This window comes from Mustelus asterias, chromosome 24, assembly GCF_964213995.1.
Source record: "Mustelus asterias chromosome 24, sMusAst1.hap1.1, whole genome shotgun sequence".
In the NCBI taxonomy this organism is placed as follows: domain Eukaryota; kingdom Metazoa; phylum Chordata; class Chondrichthyes; order Carcharhiniformes; family Triakidae; genus Mustelus; species Mustelus asterias.
The window spans coordinates 55,547,010-55,564,728 of NC_135824.1; the positions used below are offsets into that span (position 1 = coordinate 55,547,010).

The 17,719-nt window shown below is 48.3% G+C and overlaps 1 protein-coding gene across 1 annotated transcript; it reads right to left on the reverse strand.

The window, feature by feature from the left end:
- Positions 1–394: 394 nt before the first annotated feature.
- On the reverse strand, positions 395–17,132 carry LOC144511425 (glutaminyl-peptide cyclotransferase-like). Its single transcript, XM_078241771.1, has 7 exons — positions 16,740–17,132; positions 12,959–13,105; positions 9,681–9,968; positions 4,136–4,297; positions 3,053–3,152; positions 1,288–1,404; positions 395–890 (listed from the first exon to the last, which is right to left on the reverse strand). Exons 1-7 carry the CDS (start codon positions 16,923–16,925, stop codon positions 745–747), a joined length of 1,146 nt encoding a protein of 381 aa, XP_078097897.1. The 5' UTR covers positions 16,926–17,132; the 3' UTR covers positions 395–744.
- Between the last annotated feature and the right edge of the window lie 587 nt (positions 17,133–17,719).

A 17,719-nucleotide genomic window follows, 5' to 3' on the forward strand; every position in this document is an offset into this window, starting at 1 on the left:
GAGAGAGGGAGAGAGAGAGAGAGAGAGAGAGAAAGGGGAGAGAGAGAGAGAAGGGGAGAGTGAGAGAGAGAGAGAGAGAGGGGAGAGAGAGAGGGGGGGAGAGAGAAGGGGGGGGAGAGAGAGAGGGGGAGAAGAGAGGGGGTGAGAGAGAGGGGGGAGAGAGAGAGAGGGGGAGAGAGAGAGGGGGGAGAGAGAGAGGGGGAGAGAGAGAGGGAGGGGAGAGAGAGAGGGGGGGAGAGAGAGAGGGGGGGAGTGAGAGATGGGGGGAGAGAGAGAGGGAGGGAGAGAGAGAGGGAGGGGAGAGAGAGAGGGGGGGAGAGAGAGAGAGGGGGGGGAGAGAGAGGGGGGGGAGAGAGAGGGGGGGGGAGAGAGAGGGGGGGGAGAGAGAGGGGGGGGAGAGAGAGAGAGAGAGAGACAGTACACAAAGTGAGACAGTGTGAGAGAGATGGACAGAGATTTCGAGTAACAGACACACTAAGAGGGAGTGGAAATGGTTAACACAACCATCGACACAAGACACACGCACTCACACTCACACAGCACCATCACCAGTAGTGACCATAGACAGATCGAGGAATCCTGATCACCATTCGGAGAATCTTCACACCGTCGTCAAGTATTGGGTTTGGCTGAAACCTTCCCCTTCGAGTGCGGGGTTATCGCTTTCCCCAGGCCGGCTCGCATGTCCATCGCGAGCCCCGTGGCGTCGCTCACACCGCCTCGCGCCCACTGCCTCGCCCGCTGTCACAACCCCAGGTACTCTGCGAGGAACACGCTCAGAATCTTGCAGAGGTTCTCGATGGTGGGGGGGTGCAAATTCTCCGCCGTGTCCTCCATGGTGTGCCAGACGTGGGGAAAAGGGGTGGAAATCAGGTGCAGGATCGGGACCCCTGTGGGCCAAACAGGGGAGACGTCACAAAACGGGAAAACTGTTCTCAGGGCAGCTCTCTATCTGTGCGATTAAAAATATATCGCGTGCACTTATCAAATCTTTCAACCAATTTCCATAACCATATTGATAATGGGAAGCGCCTATGTAAACATGTCACGGTGTAATTCCGCTCTCCCGCCAGCGGAGGGGGTGCAGCGCTACAACAGATGAGAAATTGTACAAACAGCACCGCCACCTGGAGAAAGGTGGAATGACAACACAACCACACAAGCGATTGGATCCACACAACCAGTGGATTTATGGGATTGTCCCAGACTCCCCCACCCACAACTTCCAGCCAGAGGTCGATGCGAATCGCTCCCCCCCGATCTTCATCCCACCGTATCCCGCTTTACCTTTCCTCAGAAAAGGAACGTGGTCATCCTCGATGGGGCCGTAGTAGGTGTCTCCGTTGAAGTATGTCACCTCCAGAGGATGCATTTGCAACAGGCCCAGCTTGTGAAGCCTCTTCTCTGAGGTAGGGGGAAGAGAGAGAGAGAGAGAGACTAACGTGAGTTTATGCACACGCGCACACAACCAGAAGCAGTAGACCATTAGTGTCACAAGTAAGGCTTACATTAACACTGCAGTGAAGTTACCCTAGTCGCTACACTCCGGCGCCTGTTCGGGTGCACTGATTTTCAAGTCTGCTGATGTCACCACCGTAGTGGGTCGGATCTCAAACAATGACGAGACAGAGTACAGGAATGAGATTGAGAATCTGGTGAACTGGTGCAGCAACAATAATCTCTCCCTCAATGTCAACAAAATGAAGGAGATTGTCATCGACTTCAGGAAGCGTAAAGGAGAACATGCTCCTGTCTACATCAACGGGGATGAAGTAGAAAGGGTCGAGAGCTTCATGTTTTTAGGTGTCCAGATCACCAACAACCTGTCCTGCTCCCCCCCATGCCGACACTATAGTTAAGAAAGCCCACCAACGCCTCTACTTTCTCAGAAGACTAAGGAAATTTGGCATGTCTGCTACGACTCTCACCAACTTTTACAGATGCACCATAGAAAGCATTCTTTCTGGTTGTATCACAGCTTGGTATGGGCTCCTGCTCTGCCCAAAACCGCAAGAAACTACAAAAGGTCGTGAATGTAGCCGAATCCATCACGCAAACCAGCCTCCCATCCATTGACTCTGTCTACACTTCCCGCTGCCTCGGAAAAGCAGCCAGCATAATCAAGGACCCCACGCACCCCGGACATTCTCTCTTCCACCTTCTTCCGTCGGGAAAAATATACAAAAGTCTGAGGTCACGGACCAACCGACTCAAGAACAGCTTCTTCCCTGCTGCCGTCAGACTTTTGAATGGACCTGCCTCGCATTAAATTGATCTTTCTCTACACCCTAGCTATGACTGTAACACTACATTCTGCACTCTCTCCTTTCCTTCTCTATGAACGGTATGCTTTGTACAGCACAAGAAACAATACTTTTCACTGTATGTTAATACATGTGACAATAATAAATCAAATCAAACTGAGGGAGAATTTAGCATGGCCAATCCACCTAACCCGCACATCTTTCAGACTGTGGGAGGAAACCGGAGCACCCGGAGGAAACCCACACAGACACAGGGAGAATGTGCAAACTCCACACAGACAGTGACCCAAGCCAGGAATCGAACCCGGGTCTCTTGTGCCGTGAGGCAGCAGTGCTAACCACTGTGCCACCGCGCTGTATTTGACTATGTACGTGAGATCTTTTGGGAGTGGTTCGATCGCTCCATTCTCAGACCTACTTAACCCTTTGAGAGTCTCCGGTCGGTCGTATGTTATTGTTTGTTCTGTGTTTTGTTTCTAAAATTAATTTGTTAAGTCTTTGCACAGAGATATTTGCGTTGTGGGTTCTGAATTGTCCAAGTTAAGACACAATTGGCCACCTTCAAATTTCCCCATCACAAGGGCGAGAAAGAGTGCGATATTGTTGGATAAATTAAGGGTTGGCTCCTGTCCTTGTTTCTCTCATTAAACTGGAATGATTGGAAGGTGTTTGGAGAAAACACATCATCCTCTGGGATCCCTCCCGGTGTCTGCACCACCTAGGGGATGGGAGAAGGTTCGCAGGACAAATTGCCACGCGTCTTGCCACCCAGGTTAAAGGCTTCTTACCGATTCCAACCAGCCGGTTGTACCAACGAGCTGTATCCTTGAAGTGATTCAGGAAGACTGGCTTGGCCACACCAAGAAGGTCCAGGAGCACAAACATGTCCTAAAATAGATGGATTATTTATCAAGGGATCCCAAGGTTTCCAGGCAACAACATCCATCCCCACACTGAAGATACACAGTTCACTAACACTCAAACACTCCCAGGACAGGTACAGCACGGGGTTAGATACAGAGTAAAGCTCCCTCTATACGGTCCCCATCAAACACTCCCAGGACAGATACAGCACGGGGTTAGATACAGAGTAAAGCTCCCTCTACACTGTCCCCATCAGACACTCCCAGGACAGGTACAGCACGGAGTTAGATACAGACTAAAGCTGCCTCTACACTGTCCCCCATCAAACACTGCCAGGACAGATACAGCACGGAGTTAGATACAGAGCAAAGCTCCCTCTACACTGTCCCCCATCAAACGCTCCCCAAGACAGGTGCAGCATGGGGTTAGATACAGAGTAAAGCTCTCTCTACACTGTCCCCATCAAACACTACCTAGGACAGGTGCAGCACAGGGTTAGATACAGAGTAAAGATCCCTGTATACTGTCCCCATCAAACACTCCCAGGACAGGTACAGTACGGGGTTAGATACAGAGTAAAGCTCCCTCTACACTGTTCCCCCATCAAACACTCCCAGGACAGGTACAGCACGGGGTTAGATACAGAGTAAAGCTCCCTCTACACTGTCCCCCATCAAACACTCCCAGGACAGGTACAGCATGGGGTTAGATACAGAGTAAAGCTCCCTCTACACTGTCCCCATCAAACACTCCCAGGACAGGGGCAGCACGGGGTTAGCTACAGAATAAAGCTCCCTTGGTGCTGTTCCAAAGACATAGGAATACCATCAAGTCCTCCGAGCCACTCACCATCCTGACTTGGAAATATATTGGCCGTTCCTTCACTGTTGACGGGTCCTGGAACTCCCTCTCTAACAGCACTGTGGGTGCACCCCTCCATCATCTCAAGGACAGCCAGCCAACCACAACACCCTCCCCCCCTTGCCCCTCAATAAATGAAAACTCACCATCGAGTCGATCAGCGTGGTGCTCGCAGCGTTCCCAGGGTGCTTGGTTCTAGCCATGCGCTCGGCCAAGTGGCGGGAGCCGTACAGAGAGTCCGAGGGGCTCCATTTAACTAGCGCCTCCTCCCCATCGAGGAACAGCATCTGGAGTGTGAGGTCCAGTCTCTGCACAAGAAGAAGGGAAAAGCCGATCGGTGAATAGCACTCTCGTCTCTCGAGCTCAGAAGGCATGTGTTGAAGACATACTCCAGGTCCCAGCCGCATGGGCGGAGATTCCCATTGCAGTGCTGCGGGTCTGTGGACTTTCAATTGAAGCCTTAAACCCCCTGGAGTTGGGCGTGAAAGATCCTAAGGCAGCGTTCCAAAGATAAATATGGATGTTCCCCAAGGTTTACACCAACCTGAATCAACATCTCAGTTAATGGTAGGGTGTTGGGGAGAGTTACAGAACAAAGAGATCTCGGGTACGGGTTCATAGCTCCTTGAAAGTGGAGTCACAGGTGGACAGAGTGGTGAAGAAGGCATTCGACATGCTTGGTTTCATCGGTCAGAACATTGAATACAGGAATTGGGACGTCTTGTTGAAGTTGTACAAGACATTGGTAAGGCCACACTTGGAATACTGTGCGCAATTCTGGTCACCCTATTATAGAAAGGATACTATTAAATTAGAAAGAGTGCAGAAGAGATTTACTAGGATGCTACCGGGACTTGATGGTTTGAGTTATAAGGAGAGGCTGGACAGACTGGGACTTTTTTCTCTGGAGCGTAGAAGGCTGAGGGGTTATGGAGGTCTATAAAATAATGAGGGGCACAGATCAGCTAGATAGTCAATATCTTTTCCCAAAGGTAGGGGATTCTAAAACCAGAGGGCATAGGTTTAAGGTGAGAGGGGAGAGAAACAAAAGGGTCCAGAGGGGCAATTTTTTCCACACGGCGGGTGGTGAGTGTCTGGAACGAGCTGCCAGAGGCAGTAGTAGAGGCGGGTACAATTTTGTCTTTTAAAAAGCGTTTACACAGTTACATGGGTAAGATGGGTACAGAGGGATATGAGCAATTGGGACTAGCTTAGGGGTTTAAATTAAAAGGGCGGCATGGACAAGTTGGGCCGAAGGGCCTGTTTCCATGCTGTAAACCTCTATGACTCTAACTCAAACCTGTTCATTATAGAAAAAAAGATAGGAGCAGTTGGAGGCCATTCGGCCCTTCGAGCCTGCTCCGCCATTCATCACGATCATGGCTGATCGTCCAACTCAATAGCCTCATCCTGCTTTCTCCCCATAACCTTTGATCCCATTCGCCCCAAGTGCTATATCCAGCCGCCTCTTGAATACATTCAATGTTTTGGCATCAACTCCTTCCTGTGGTAATGAATGTTGCTTCGGAAGGAACTCTTCAAATGCAGACAATAAAAATATAACAAAACTCACTCCAACTTATAAATCAAAGAAAGGGTTTAACAAAGAAACTTCATTACTCCAAACTTGGGGCCTCGCCCTGGGCCACTCCAAGCTCCCTACAATTCTACACAGGTTCTTATTTATAGTGACTCAGCTAACTATGACATCATTCTGTCATTGGTGCCATGGTTTACTGGGTCAGCTGACCCTTACATCTTGTTACCATTGGTCACATTACATCCAATACAACGTTGTCACCGGTTACGTTCTAACAATGAATTCCACAGGCTCACCACTCTTTGGGTGAAGAAATGTCTCCTCACCTCCATCCTAAATGGTCTACCCCGAATCCTCAGACTGTTACCCCTGGTTCTGGACTCCCCCCACCATCGGGGACATCCTCCCTGCATCTACCCTGTCTAGTCCTGTTAGAATTTTATAAATCTCTGAGATCCCCCCCCCCCATTCGCCTGAACTCCAGCAAAATCAATCCTAACCGAGTCAATCTCTCCTCATACATCAGTCCCGCCATCCCTGGAATTAGCCTGGTAAACCTTCGCTGCACTCCCTCGAGAGCAAGAACATCCTTTCTCAGAAAAGGAGACCAAAACTGCACACAATACTCTAGGTGTGGCCTCACCAAGGCCCTGTATAATTGCAACAACACATCCCTGCTCCTGTACTCGAAACCTCTCGCAATGAAACACCGATGCTAAACCCAAAACAAAACGTCAACTGTTAGATGCGATTCCTACGATTGGGCAGCACTCACTGAACAGTCCTGAGTGTGCTAACGGTTACACTAACTACCAAGATAAATCATTCCCGGCCGGTAATGGGATTCATTCACCGGAAGTGAGACACATTCATACACAGGGAGCCATCCTCTGCAAACAAGAGGAATCTGTTCAAGCCTTGCGACATTTTTGAATTACTGGGGAACTTTTTAAAATATTTGTTCATGGGGTGTGGGCCTCGCTGGCTGGGCTAGTATTTATTGCCCATCCCTGAGGGCATTTAAGAGTCAACCACATTGCTGTGGATCTGGAGTCACATATAGGCTCCCCAATAACTCCCCAAAGCCTGTCCACCATCTACAAGGCACAAGTCAGGAGTGTGATGGAATACTCCCCACTTGCCTGGATGGGTGCAGCTCCCAACAACACGCAAGAAGCTCAACACCATCCAGGGCAATGCAGCCGCTTTATTGACACCTCATCTACAAACATCCACTCCCTCCACCACCGACGCTCAGTAGCAGCAGTGTGTACCATCTACAAGATGCACTGCAGCAACTCACCAAAGATCCTTAGGCAGCACCTTCCAAACCCACCACCACTTCCATCTAGAAGGACAAGGGCAGCAGATACATGGGGAACACCCCCACCTGCAAGTTCCCCTCCGAGCCACTCACCATCCTGACTTGGAAATATATCGGCCGTTCCTTCGCAGTCACTGGGTCAAAATCCTGGAATTCCCTCCCTAACGGCATTGTGGGTCAACCCACGAAACATGGACTGCAGCGATTCAAGAAGGCAGCTCACCACCACCTTCTCAAAGGCAACTAGGGATGGGCAATAAATGCTGGCCCAACCAGCGACGCCCATGTCCCACGAATGAATTTTTTAAAAAGGCCAGACCAGGTAAGGACAGCAGATTTCCTTCCCTAAAGGGACATTAGTGAACCAGAGAAGTGTGGTTGCAGTTGTATAATGTTGGTGAGGCCACATCTGCAGCAGGGTGAGGACACATCTGGAGCAGGGTGAGGACACATCTGGAGTATTGTGTCCCGTTTTGGTCTCCTTATTTGGGAATGTGAAACTAAGGGGCAATTTAGCATGGCCAATCAACCTAACCTGCACACCTTTGGACTGCAGGAGGAAACTGGAGCACTCGGAGGAAACCCACGCAGACATGGGGAGAATGTGCAAACTCCACACAGGCAGTCACCCGAGGCCGGAATTGAACCCGGGTCCCTGGCGCTGTGAGGCAGCAGTGCCAACCACTGTGCTGCCTCTGAAATTGAATATATATATTATATATACTCATTAAGGGTTACACATTATCATGATTGTTTGTTCTTTGTTTGTAATTGATAAAAGTTCTCACTAATTTTCTTATTATACATGTTAACCATATTCTTAAATAAACTTTGTTTAATAAAGGCTCCCGAGTGGGTCACTTGAATCATACCTCAGGTGAAACATCTCATGCTTATGGTGAGGCCGCAGCTGGAATACTGTGTGCCGTTTTGGTCCCCTTATTTGCGAAAGGATATATTGGCCTTGGAGGGAGTGCAGAGAAGGTTCACCAGGTTGATACCGGAGATGAGGGGTGTAGCTTATGAGGAGAGATTGAACAGATTGGGTCTGTACTCGTTGGAGTTTAGAAGGATGAGGGGTGATCTTATAGAGACATATAAGATAATGAAGGGGCTGGATAGGGTAGAGGTGGAGAGATTCTTTCCACTTAGAAGGGAAACCAGAACTAGAGGGCACAGCCTCAAAATAAGTGGGGGCCAGTTCAGAACAGAGTTGAGGAGGAACTTCTTCTCTCAGAGGGTAGTGAATCTCTGGAATTCTCTGCCCATTGAAGTGGTGGAGGCTACCTCGTTGAATATGTTTAAATCACAGGTAGATAGATTCCTGATCAGTAAGGGAATTAAGGGATATGGGGAGCAGGCGGGTAAGTGGAACTGATTCGCTTCAGATCAGCCATGATCTTGTTGAATGGCGGGGCAGGCTCGAGGGGCAAGATGGCCTACTCCTGCTCCTATTTCTTATGTTCTTATGTTCTTACCCTAGCTTTGAAGATTCCAAACCGAACCATACATGGTCATCAGTAGATTCTTAATTCCAAATTTTTTTTACTGAATTCAAATTCCACCATCTGCCGTGGTGGGATTCGAACCCAGGTCTCCCAGAGCCTGACCCTGGGTCTCTGGATTAATAGTCCAGTCACAATACCATTAGCCCACCACCTCCCCTGTAGCACCCTGTGGCAATGTTTCAACTTGATATGTAGAGGGACAGGTAGTATTGAGGAAGCAGGGGGGCTGCAGAAGGACTTGGACAGGTTGGGAGAGTGGACAAAGAAGTGGCAGATGGAATACAATGTGGAAAAGTGTGAGGTTATACACTTTGGAAGGAGGAATGGAGGCAGAGGCTATTTTCTAAATGGGAAAATGCAGAGGAAATCAGAAACACAAAGGGACTTGGAAGTCATTGTTCAAGATCCTCTTAAGGTTAGAGTGCAGGTTCAGTCGGCAGTTAGGAAGGCAAATGCAATGTTAGCATTCATGTCGAGAGGGCTAGAATACAAGAGCAGGGATGTACTTCTGAGGCTGTATAAGGCTCTGGTCAGACCCCATTTGGAGTATTGTGAGCAGTTTTGGGCCCCGTATCTAAGGAAGGATGTGCCGGCCTTGGAAAGGGTCCAGAGGAGGTTCACAAGAATGATCCCTGGAATGAAGAGCTTGTTGTATGAGGAACGGTTGAGGACTCTGGGTCTGTACTCGTTGGAGTTTAGAAGGATGAGGGGGGGATCTTATTGAAACTTACAGGATACTGCGAGGTCTGGATAGAGTGGACGTGGAGAGGATGTTTCCGCTAGTAGGAAAAACTAGAACCAGAGGGCACAACCTCAGGCTTAAGGGACGATCCTTTAAAACAGAGATGAGGAGGAATTTCTTCAGCCAGAGAGTGGTGAATCTGTGGAACTCTTTGCCGCAGAAGATTGTGGAGGCCAGGTCATTGAGTGTCTTTCAGACAGAGATAGATAGCTTCTTGATTAATAAGGGGATCAGGGGTTATGGGGAAAAGGCAGGAGAATGGGGATGAGAAAAATATCAGCCATGATTGAATGGCGGAGCAGACACGATGGGCCGAGTGGCCTCATTCTGCTCCTATGTCTTATGGGCTCGGCAATCAATCAGCACTCTTTTCTCCTGGAATATAAATTGTTGAGATGGTTTGAAATTTGGCATTCTGGTGTTTGTCTGGATGGGTGCAAGCTGACCGCCACCTTCTCAAGGGCAATTAAGGATGGGCAATAAATGCTGGCCTTGCCCATGTCCTGTAAATTAATAAACATCTAAAAAAAAAGGCCTCCAGTTCCAACGTTCCTCTTCCCTGGCTGAGAGTTTTTACCTTGTCCTTGAGTTTGCCCAGCTCCTTGTCCAGCGAGCGTGCCAACTCCAGCATCATAGAACATGGCACAGCCGAGTCAGTGGCGCCCACGTAGACCCGCCCGCGGTCATCGTGCGGGAAGTACTTGGAGTCATAGTGACAGGCCAGGACCAGGCGACGCCTGGCAGAGGGGTCGAGTGTGGCCACGATGTTGGAGAACACCCGGGGGCCGTGGGGAGTGCTGTCCTCAAATGTGTCCAGTTCCACCGTCCACTGGGCGAGCAATGAGCTGACCTGCCCCTTGATGTGCTGAGGGAGAGATAAACACAACATTTCCGTTACGCCAACTCGAACCACGTAAAGACACACTTACTGACACTGGTAGTGGCTTGTGGAGTTTGGGGCTGTACATTGCAATGTCATCTTTACCATAGCCTTCATGGTGTCATTGACATCATCTTCATCTTAGAATCCCTACAGTGCAGAAGAGGCCACTCGGCCCATCCAGTTTCCACCAACTCTCTCTGACAGAGTTTCTTACCTTGCCCTATCCTCATAACCCCACACATTTATCATGGTTAATCCCACCAAAACTACACATCTTTGGAAATTAATGGGCAATTTAGCATGGCCAATCCACCTAACCTGCACATCTTTGGAAATTAATGGGCAATTTAGCATGTCCAATCCACCTAACCTGCACATCTTTGGACACTAAGGGACAACTTAGCATGGCCAATCCACCTCACCTGCACATCTTTGGACACTAAGGGGCAATTTCGCATGGCCAATCCACCTAACCTGCACATCTTTGGACACTAAGGGGCAATTTAGCATGGCCAATCCACCTAACCTGCACATCTTTGGACACTAAGGGGCAATTTAGCATGGCCAATCCACCTAACCTGCACATCTTTGGACACTAAGGGGCAATTTAGCATGGCCAATCCACCTAACCTGCACATCTTTGGAGTGTGGGAGGAAACCGGAGCACCCGGAGGAAACCCACGCAGACACGGGGAGAAGGTGGCACAGTGGTTAGCACTGCTGCATCACAGCTCCAGGGACTCGGGTTTGATTCCCGGCTTGGGTCACTGTCTGCGTGGAGTTTGCACATTCTCCCCGTGTCTGCGTGGCTTTCCTCCGGGTGCTCCGGTTTCCTCCCACATTCTGAAAGACGTGCTGGTTAGGGTGCATTGACCTGAACAGGCACCAGAGTGTGACGACTGGGGGAACTTCACAGTAACTTCATTGCAGTGTTAATGTAAGCCTTACTTGTGACGCTAATAAATAAATTTAAACTTAAAAAAGGCACAAACTTCACACAGACACTGACTCACTTTTGACGAATAAATAGACTTTACTTAGCGACTGTAGGGGATGTTTTTCCAGCTTCCCTGCTGATGCTTTTGGACTTCCAGAAACTACAGAAGTCACCAGTCGCACCCATTTCCGGGGAGAATCTAACCTTGACTTCCTTGCTGCAATGTCAGTTCAGTTCAGTTTATTTATTAGTGTCACAAGTGGGCTGACATTAACACTGCAATGAAGTTACTGTGAAAATCCCCGAGTCGCCACACTCCAGCGCCTTGACTTGTAATTGAGGAAAGGTTGACTTCTAACCTCCTCCTTCACTGATTGGCTGCAAGAGAACATCTTTCAATTCGCCAAACTTAGAGACAGTGCATAAAAATTACCAAATATCCCCAACATTCATTCACTGATTCACTCATTCGTGGGACCTGGGTATGGCTGTCAGTCCAGCATTTATTACCCATCCCTATTTGCCCTTGGAGGGCAGTTGAGAGTCAACCGGGAGGGGGGGGCAGTGGGGGGTGATCTTTTAGGACTGAGGTCATAGAGTCATAGAGGTTCACAGCATGGAAACAGGCCCTTCGGCCTAACTTGTCCATGCTGTCCTTTGTTTAAATCTCTAAGGTAGTCCCAATTGCCCACATTTGGCCCATATCCCTCTATACCCATCTTACCCATGTCTAAAAGCTTTTTAAAAGACAAAATTGTACCCGCCTCTACTACTTCCTCTGGCAGCTTGTCCCAGACACTCACCACCCTCTGAGTGAAACAATTGACCCTCTGGACACTTTTGTATCTCTCCCCTCTCACCTTAAACATATGCCCTCTAGGTGAGGAGAACTCTCTTCCCCCAGAGGGTGGTGAATGTGTGGAATTCACTCCCACAGAAAGTAGTTGAAGCCAAAACGTTGTCTGATTTCGAGAAGAAATTAGATATAGCTCTTGGGGCTAAAGGGATATGGGGGGGGGGAAGAATCAGGATATTGAATTTGATGATCAACCATGATCAAGATGAATGGCCTACTCCTGCTTCTAGTTTCTTTGTTTCTAACATTGCTGTGGCTCTGGAGTCACATGTAGGCCAGACCAGGTAAGGACGGCAGATTTCCTTCCCTAAAGGGACATTGGTGAATCAGATGGGTTTTTCTGACAATCAACAGTTCTGGAGTCACATGTAGGCCAGACCAGGTAAGGACAGCGGATTTCCTTCCCCAAAGGACATCAGTGAACCAAATGAGTTTTTCCGATAATGATCAGTAGATTTTTAATTCCAGATGTTTTAATTTGAATTTAAATTTCACCATCTGCCGTGGTGGGATTCGAACCCGGGTCCCCAGAACACGAGCTGAGTTTAAGGAATTAACACAGCACCATCACCTCCCCAATGGGTGGGATGTTCTCACATGGTCTTTCTACGTTCATTGCTCACAGAACAAACATGTTCTGAAGAAACGACTCAAAACGTTAACTCTGATTCTTCCTCCTCAGGTACTGCCATCCCTGCGGAGCTTTTCCAGCACTTTCTTTTCTTATTTCCTTAAGAAACCTGCGCATTAGGCTGGTTAGCAGAGCAGGGGGTAAACTCCGTCACTGCCTTATTGGTTTCTCTTTAAAGGCGGAAACAGCAACATTACCAAGACCTGTATCTCTTATGTTTATCCATGGTAATAATTTTGTTTGCTTCTGTATAATTTTATTCCTGACCGTAAATTCAATTTACTGGTTTAGCCTGAATCATACAACAACTTACGCTTGTATAGCCCCTAACATATGAAAACATACACAACAGTGTCTGTCAGTGCATTGTTGTGCTATCTCAGTTAAGAGTGGAACATGATACAGCGGTAAGGGAAAATGGTAGCAACTCCTCTCACCTCCACTTGACTCGAGACCCAACTGTCGTCTCTTTTGGGAGACCCTGTGAAAATTCCGATTCCGAAACATTAACAACAAAAAAAAGAGAAATATTTCAGCAGCAAACGCACCTCCCGGACAAACTCGATGCCCTTTGACCCCGGATATCGCTCGATCAACATTGGCACCAAGAAAACATTCCATAAGCGTTGGAAATCGATGAGTGAGGTGAGGCGTCTCACCTGACTTGACATGACACTCTTTGGTTTGTGGTCGAACTGTTTTTTAAAAAAAAAGAAAATTACACTCGGAGAACTTAGTTTTCATTTAATCCAAACACAGGAAGCGGAGATTACAACTTGCATTTATGTAGCACCTTTACCATTGCAAAGTCCCAAGGCACTTCATGGGAGAGTTATCAGACAAAACTTAACACTGAGCCGCGTACGGAGATGTCCAGGCATGCAGCGGGACAAAGGGATTGGGCTTTTAACCGGTTTTGGGGAGGCAATTCCAGATCCTGGGGTCCACACAGCTGAAGGGAGGCATGGTGAAGAGGTGAAAATTTTTTTTTAAAGACGCATACAAATAAGGTCAGAGTTGGAAAAACAAAGACCGTTTGACCCATTGAGCCCAGGCTGACTTTCTGTCGGGCCATCCAATCAGATCCAGCCAGCCCCAAGCCCAGTACAAGTCCCAGCCCCCATCCAGGTATCAACAACCTGTCCTGGTCCCTCCACGCTGATGCTATAGTTAAGAAAGCCCACCAACTTTCTCAGGAGGCTAAGGAAATTTGGCATGTCCGCTACGACTCTGACCAACTTTTACTGACGCACCATAGAAAGTATCCTTTCTGGTTGTATCACAGCTTGGTATGGCTCCTGCTCTGCCCAAGACCGCAAGAATGTCCAGAGTGCCTGGGGTCCTTGATTATGCTGGCTGCTTTGCTGAGGCAGAGGGAAGTGTAGACAGAGTCAATGGATGGGAGGCTGGTTTGTGTGATGGATTGGCTCCTGCTCTGCCCAAGATCGCAAGAAGCTACAAAGGGTCATGAATGTAGCCCAATCCATCACGCAAACCAGCCTCCCATCCATTGACTCTGTCTACACTTCCCGCTGCCTCGGCAAAGTAGCCAGCATAATCAAGGACCCCAGGCACCCCGGACATTCTCTCTTCCACCTTCTTCCATCGGGAAAAAAATACAAAAGTCTGAAAACATGTACCAACTAACACAAGACTGTGAGTGGTTTTTTTTCCATCTGACATGGGCATCCCTGGCAAGGCCAGCATTTGTTGCTCGTCCCTAATTGCCCCTTTAACTGTGTCTCGCTTGGCCATCTCAGAGGGGCAGTTAAGAGTCAACCACAATCAAGTACCAACAGACTCAAGAACAGCTTCTTCCCTGCTGCCATCAGATTTTTGAATGGCCCTATCATATATTAAAATGATCTTTCTCTACACCCTAGCTATGACTGTAACACTACATTCTGCACCCCCTCCTTTCCTTCTCTCCTATGTACTCTACGAACGGTATAGCGCGCAAGAAACAATACTTTTCACTGTATCCCAATACATGTGACAATAATAAATAAAATCAAATCAAAAAGAAGCTAAGACACTCACAAGTACAGGCTCATACTTTCATATCAGACAGCATTGTTACACTCTGTGCCCCGACTGTCTGATTGACTGTCCCGATATCCTGTTTCAAGTGTGTCACTCAGAACTGGACAGGTCAGCTATAGTCACACCAGTTGGCAAGGTTCCCTATGTTACAACACTGCCTGAACTTACAAGAGGCACTTCTTTGGTTGTAAATCACTTCTGGGAAGTCCTGAAGCACGGTGGTGCAGTGGTTAGCACTGCTGCCTCACAGCGCCAGGGACCCGGGTTCAATTCCAGCCTCGGGTCACTGTCTGTGTGGAGTTTGCACCTTCTCCCCGTGTCCGCGGGGGGTTTCCTCCGGGTGCTCCGGTTTCCTCCCACAGTCCAAAGATGTGCGGGTTAGGTGGATTGGCTATGCTAAATTGCCCCTTAATGTCGAAAGATGTACAGGTTAGGTGGATTGGCCATGCTAAATTGCCCCCGAGTGTCCAAAGATGTGCAGGTTAGGTGGATTGGCGATGATAAATTGCCCCTTAGTGTCCAAAGATGTGCAGGTTAGGTGGATTGACCATGCTAAATTGCCCCTTAGTGTCCAAAGATGTGCGGGTTAGGTGGATTGGCCATGCTAAATTGCCCCTTAGTGTCCAAGGATGTGCAGGTTAGGTGGATTAGCCATGTTAATTTCTACTTAGCGTTAGGATGATTATCAGGCTAAATACATGGGATTACGGGAATAGGGCCTGGGTGGGATTGTGGTTGGTGCAGACTCGATGGGCCGAATGGCCTCCTTCTGCACTGTCGGGATTCTAGGATTATATGAAATAAATTCAAGTCTTCAATTAATTTCTGGTTATTCCTAAAGTTTCAGAAAGATTCGCGAGTGGACCTCAACATTTACAGCTCTCTTATCATTAAAACCTGGTACACCATTCGGTTTTTATTTTAAATGGTTATACTGACTTGAGAGGTTTTGATTTGATTTATTATTGTCACATGTATTAACATAGTGAAAAGTATTGTTTCTTGCGCGCTATACAGACAAAACATACTGTTCATAGAGAAGGAAAGGAGAGAGTGCAGAATGTAGTGTTACAGTCATAGCTAGGGTATAAAGATCAACTTAATGCGAGGTAGGTCCATTCAAAAGTCTGACAGCAGCAGGGAAGAAGCTGTTCCTGAGTCGGTTGGTACGTGACCTCAGACTTTTGTATCTTTTTCCCGATGGGAGAGAGAATGTCCGGGGTGCGTGGGGTCCTTGATTACGCTGGCTGCTTTGCCGAGGCAGCAGTTACAACTCATTGACACCCAGGACCCTCTGCGTTGGCCATTCAACCCCTCAAACCTGTCGCACCCTTATCTCAATCTTCACCCATCCTTCCACCAAAGTACAAGTTACGATTCGGGTGGCACAGTGGCTAACACTGCTGCCTCGCAGCGCCAAGGACCTGGGTTTGATTCCCGGCTTGGGTCACTGTCTGTGTGGAGTTTGCACGTCCTCTTCATGTCTGCGTGGGTTTCCTCCGGGTGCTCCAGTTTCCTCCCACACGCCAAAGATGTGTGGGTTAGGTGGATTGGCTATGCTAAAGTGCCTCTTAGTGTCAAAAGATGTGTAGGTTAGGGGGATTGGCCATGCTAAAGTGCCTCTTAGTGTCAAAAGATGTGTAGGTTAGGGGGATTGGCCATGCTAAAGTGCCTCTTAGTGTCAAAAGATGTGTAGGTTAGGGGGATTGGCCATGCTAAATTGCCCCTTAGTGTCCAAAGATGTGCAGGTTAGGTGGATTGGCCAGGCTAAATTGCCCCTTAGTGTCCAAAGATGCGCAGATTAGGTGGATTGGCCATGCTAAATTGCCCCTTAGTGTCCAAAGATGTGCAGGTTAGGTGGATTGGCCATGCTAAATTGCCCCTTAGTGTAAAATGTGCGGGTTAAGGGGGGAGGATTAGTGGGGCAAATGTGTGGGGTTACGGGGATAAGGTAAAATGGCCTTTGGGAGAGTTAGTACAGTACTAGTTGGGCCGAATGGCCTCTTCTGCACTCTCGGGATTCTATGAGAATTTGGGACGGCGCTATTTCACTTACAGAAGGAACCACAACATCTGTTACAACAGAATTGTGCCAATTCTTTAAAAAAAAGTATAATCTGAATTGATATCAGCGAAATCAGATTTTTAAAAAGCTCTTTAGATTAGAGTTTAAAGTTAGAATTGAATCCATAGCGATATTAATTAAAGGAGCGAGTTAACTTGTGACAGTTGTAGAATTACTTTGTTACAGTTTCATGTTGCAATCTCTCTGTGGGAGCCACGTACCTTCCGGCGGAGCCAGTCCTCCTGTGGTTCCCCTGGCTGCTGGGCTGTGAGATGAAGCCCCCAGAACATGTACAAGACGGCCAGGGCGAAGGAAGCCGAGAGCAAGAGCACAACCCGGGGCATCTTGATCAGATAGGGGCGCTTGTCGGTGCGGGGGGCGCGCTGGTTCCGCGCTGACTTGGACATGACGGGCGGAAAGACCAAGTGAGCGGGACCAAGCCGTCAATTTATAATTAATAAATAAATGTACATTTGCACCCTCCCCATTAATGCAAGCTCGATATGGTTCAGGGTGATTCCCAAACGTCAGCTCCTGCTTGTTGGTTTCATGTCAATTTCTGTGCCTGAAATCCCCTCTCTTTACTGAACATCCTCTCTCCCACATTCACACTGGCAACTGTTCAAAGGAAGGACGCACAATGATGACATTTTAGTGTGGGTGTTGTCTACTCTGAATAAGGCACCACCTCCCCTTCCAAGGCTGTGTACTGACTGCCTCCAAGGCTGCACTGAAACGGAGCATTCTGATCCCACAGGGACTGGTGCTGGGGCCTCAACTATTTACCATATACATAGACGACCTGGAGGAGGGGACCGAGTGTAGGGTAACAAAGTTTGCGGATGACACAAAGATGAGTGGGAAAGCAAATTGCGTGGAGGACGCAGAGAGTCTGCAGAGAGATTTGGATAGGCTAAGTGAGTGGGCAAGGATCTGGCAGATGGAGTATAACGTTGGTAAGTGTGAGGTTATCCACTTTGGAAGGAATAATAGTAAAATGGACTATTATTTAAACGGTGAAAAATTACAACATGCTACTGTGCAGAGGGACCTGGGGGTCCTTGTGCATGAATCGCAAAAACTCAGTTTGCAGGTGATCAAGAAGGCAAATGGAATGTTGGCCTTTATCGCGAGAGGGATGGAGTATAAAAGCAGGGAGGTCTTGCTGCAACTGTACAGGGTACTGGTGAGGCTGCACCTA

Excerpts from the sequence above, each read along its gene's own strand:
- LOC144511425 (XM_078241771.1), bottom strand. The coding sequence starts at position 16,925 with ATGTCCAAGTCAGCGCGGAACCAGCGCGCCCCCCGCACCGACAAGCGC. Across the intron at positions 1,405-3,052 it reads CAACCGGCTGGTTGGAATCG|AGAAGAGGCTTCACAAGCTG; the intron begins GTAAGAAGCCTT and ends CCCCTACCTCAG. Across the intron at positions 891-1,287 it reads CGTTCCTTTTCTGAGGAAAG|GGGTCCCGATCCTGCACCTG; the intron begins GTAAAGCGGGAT and ends TTTGGCCCACAG.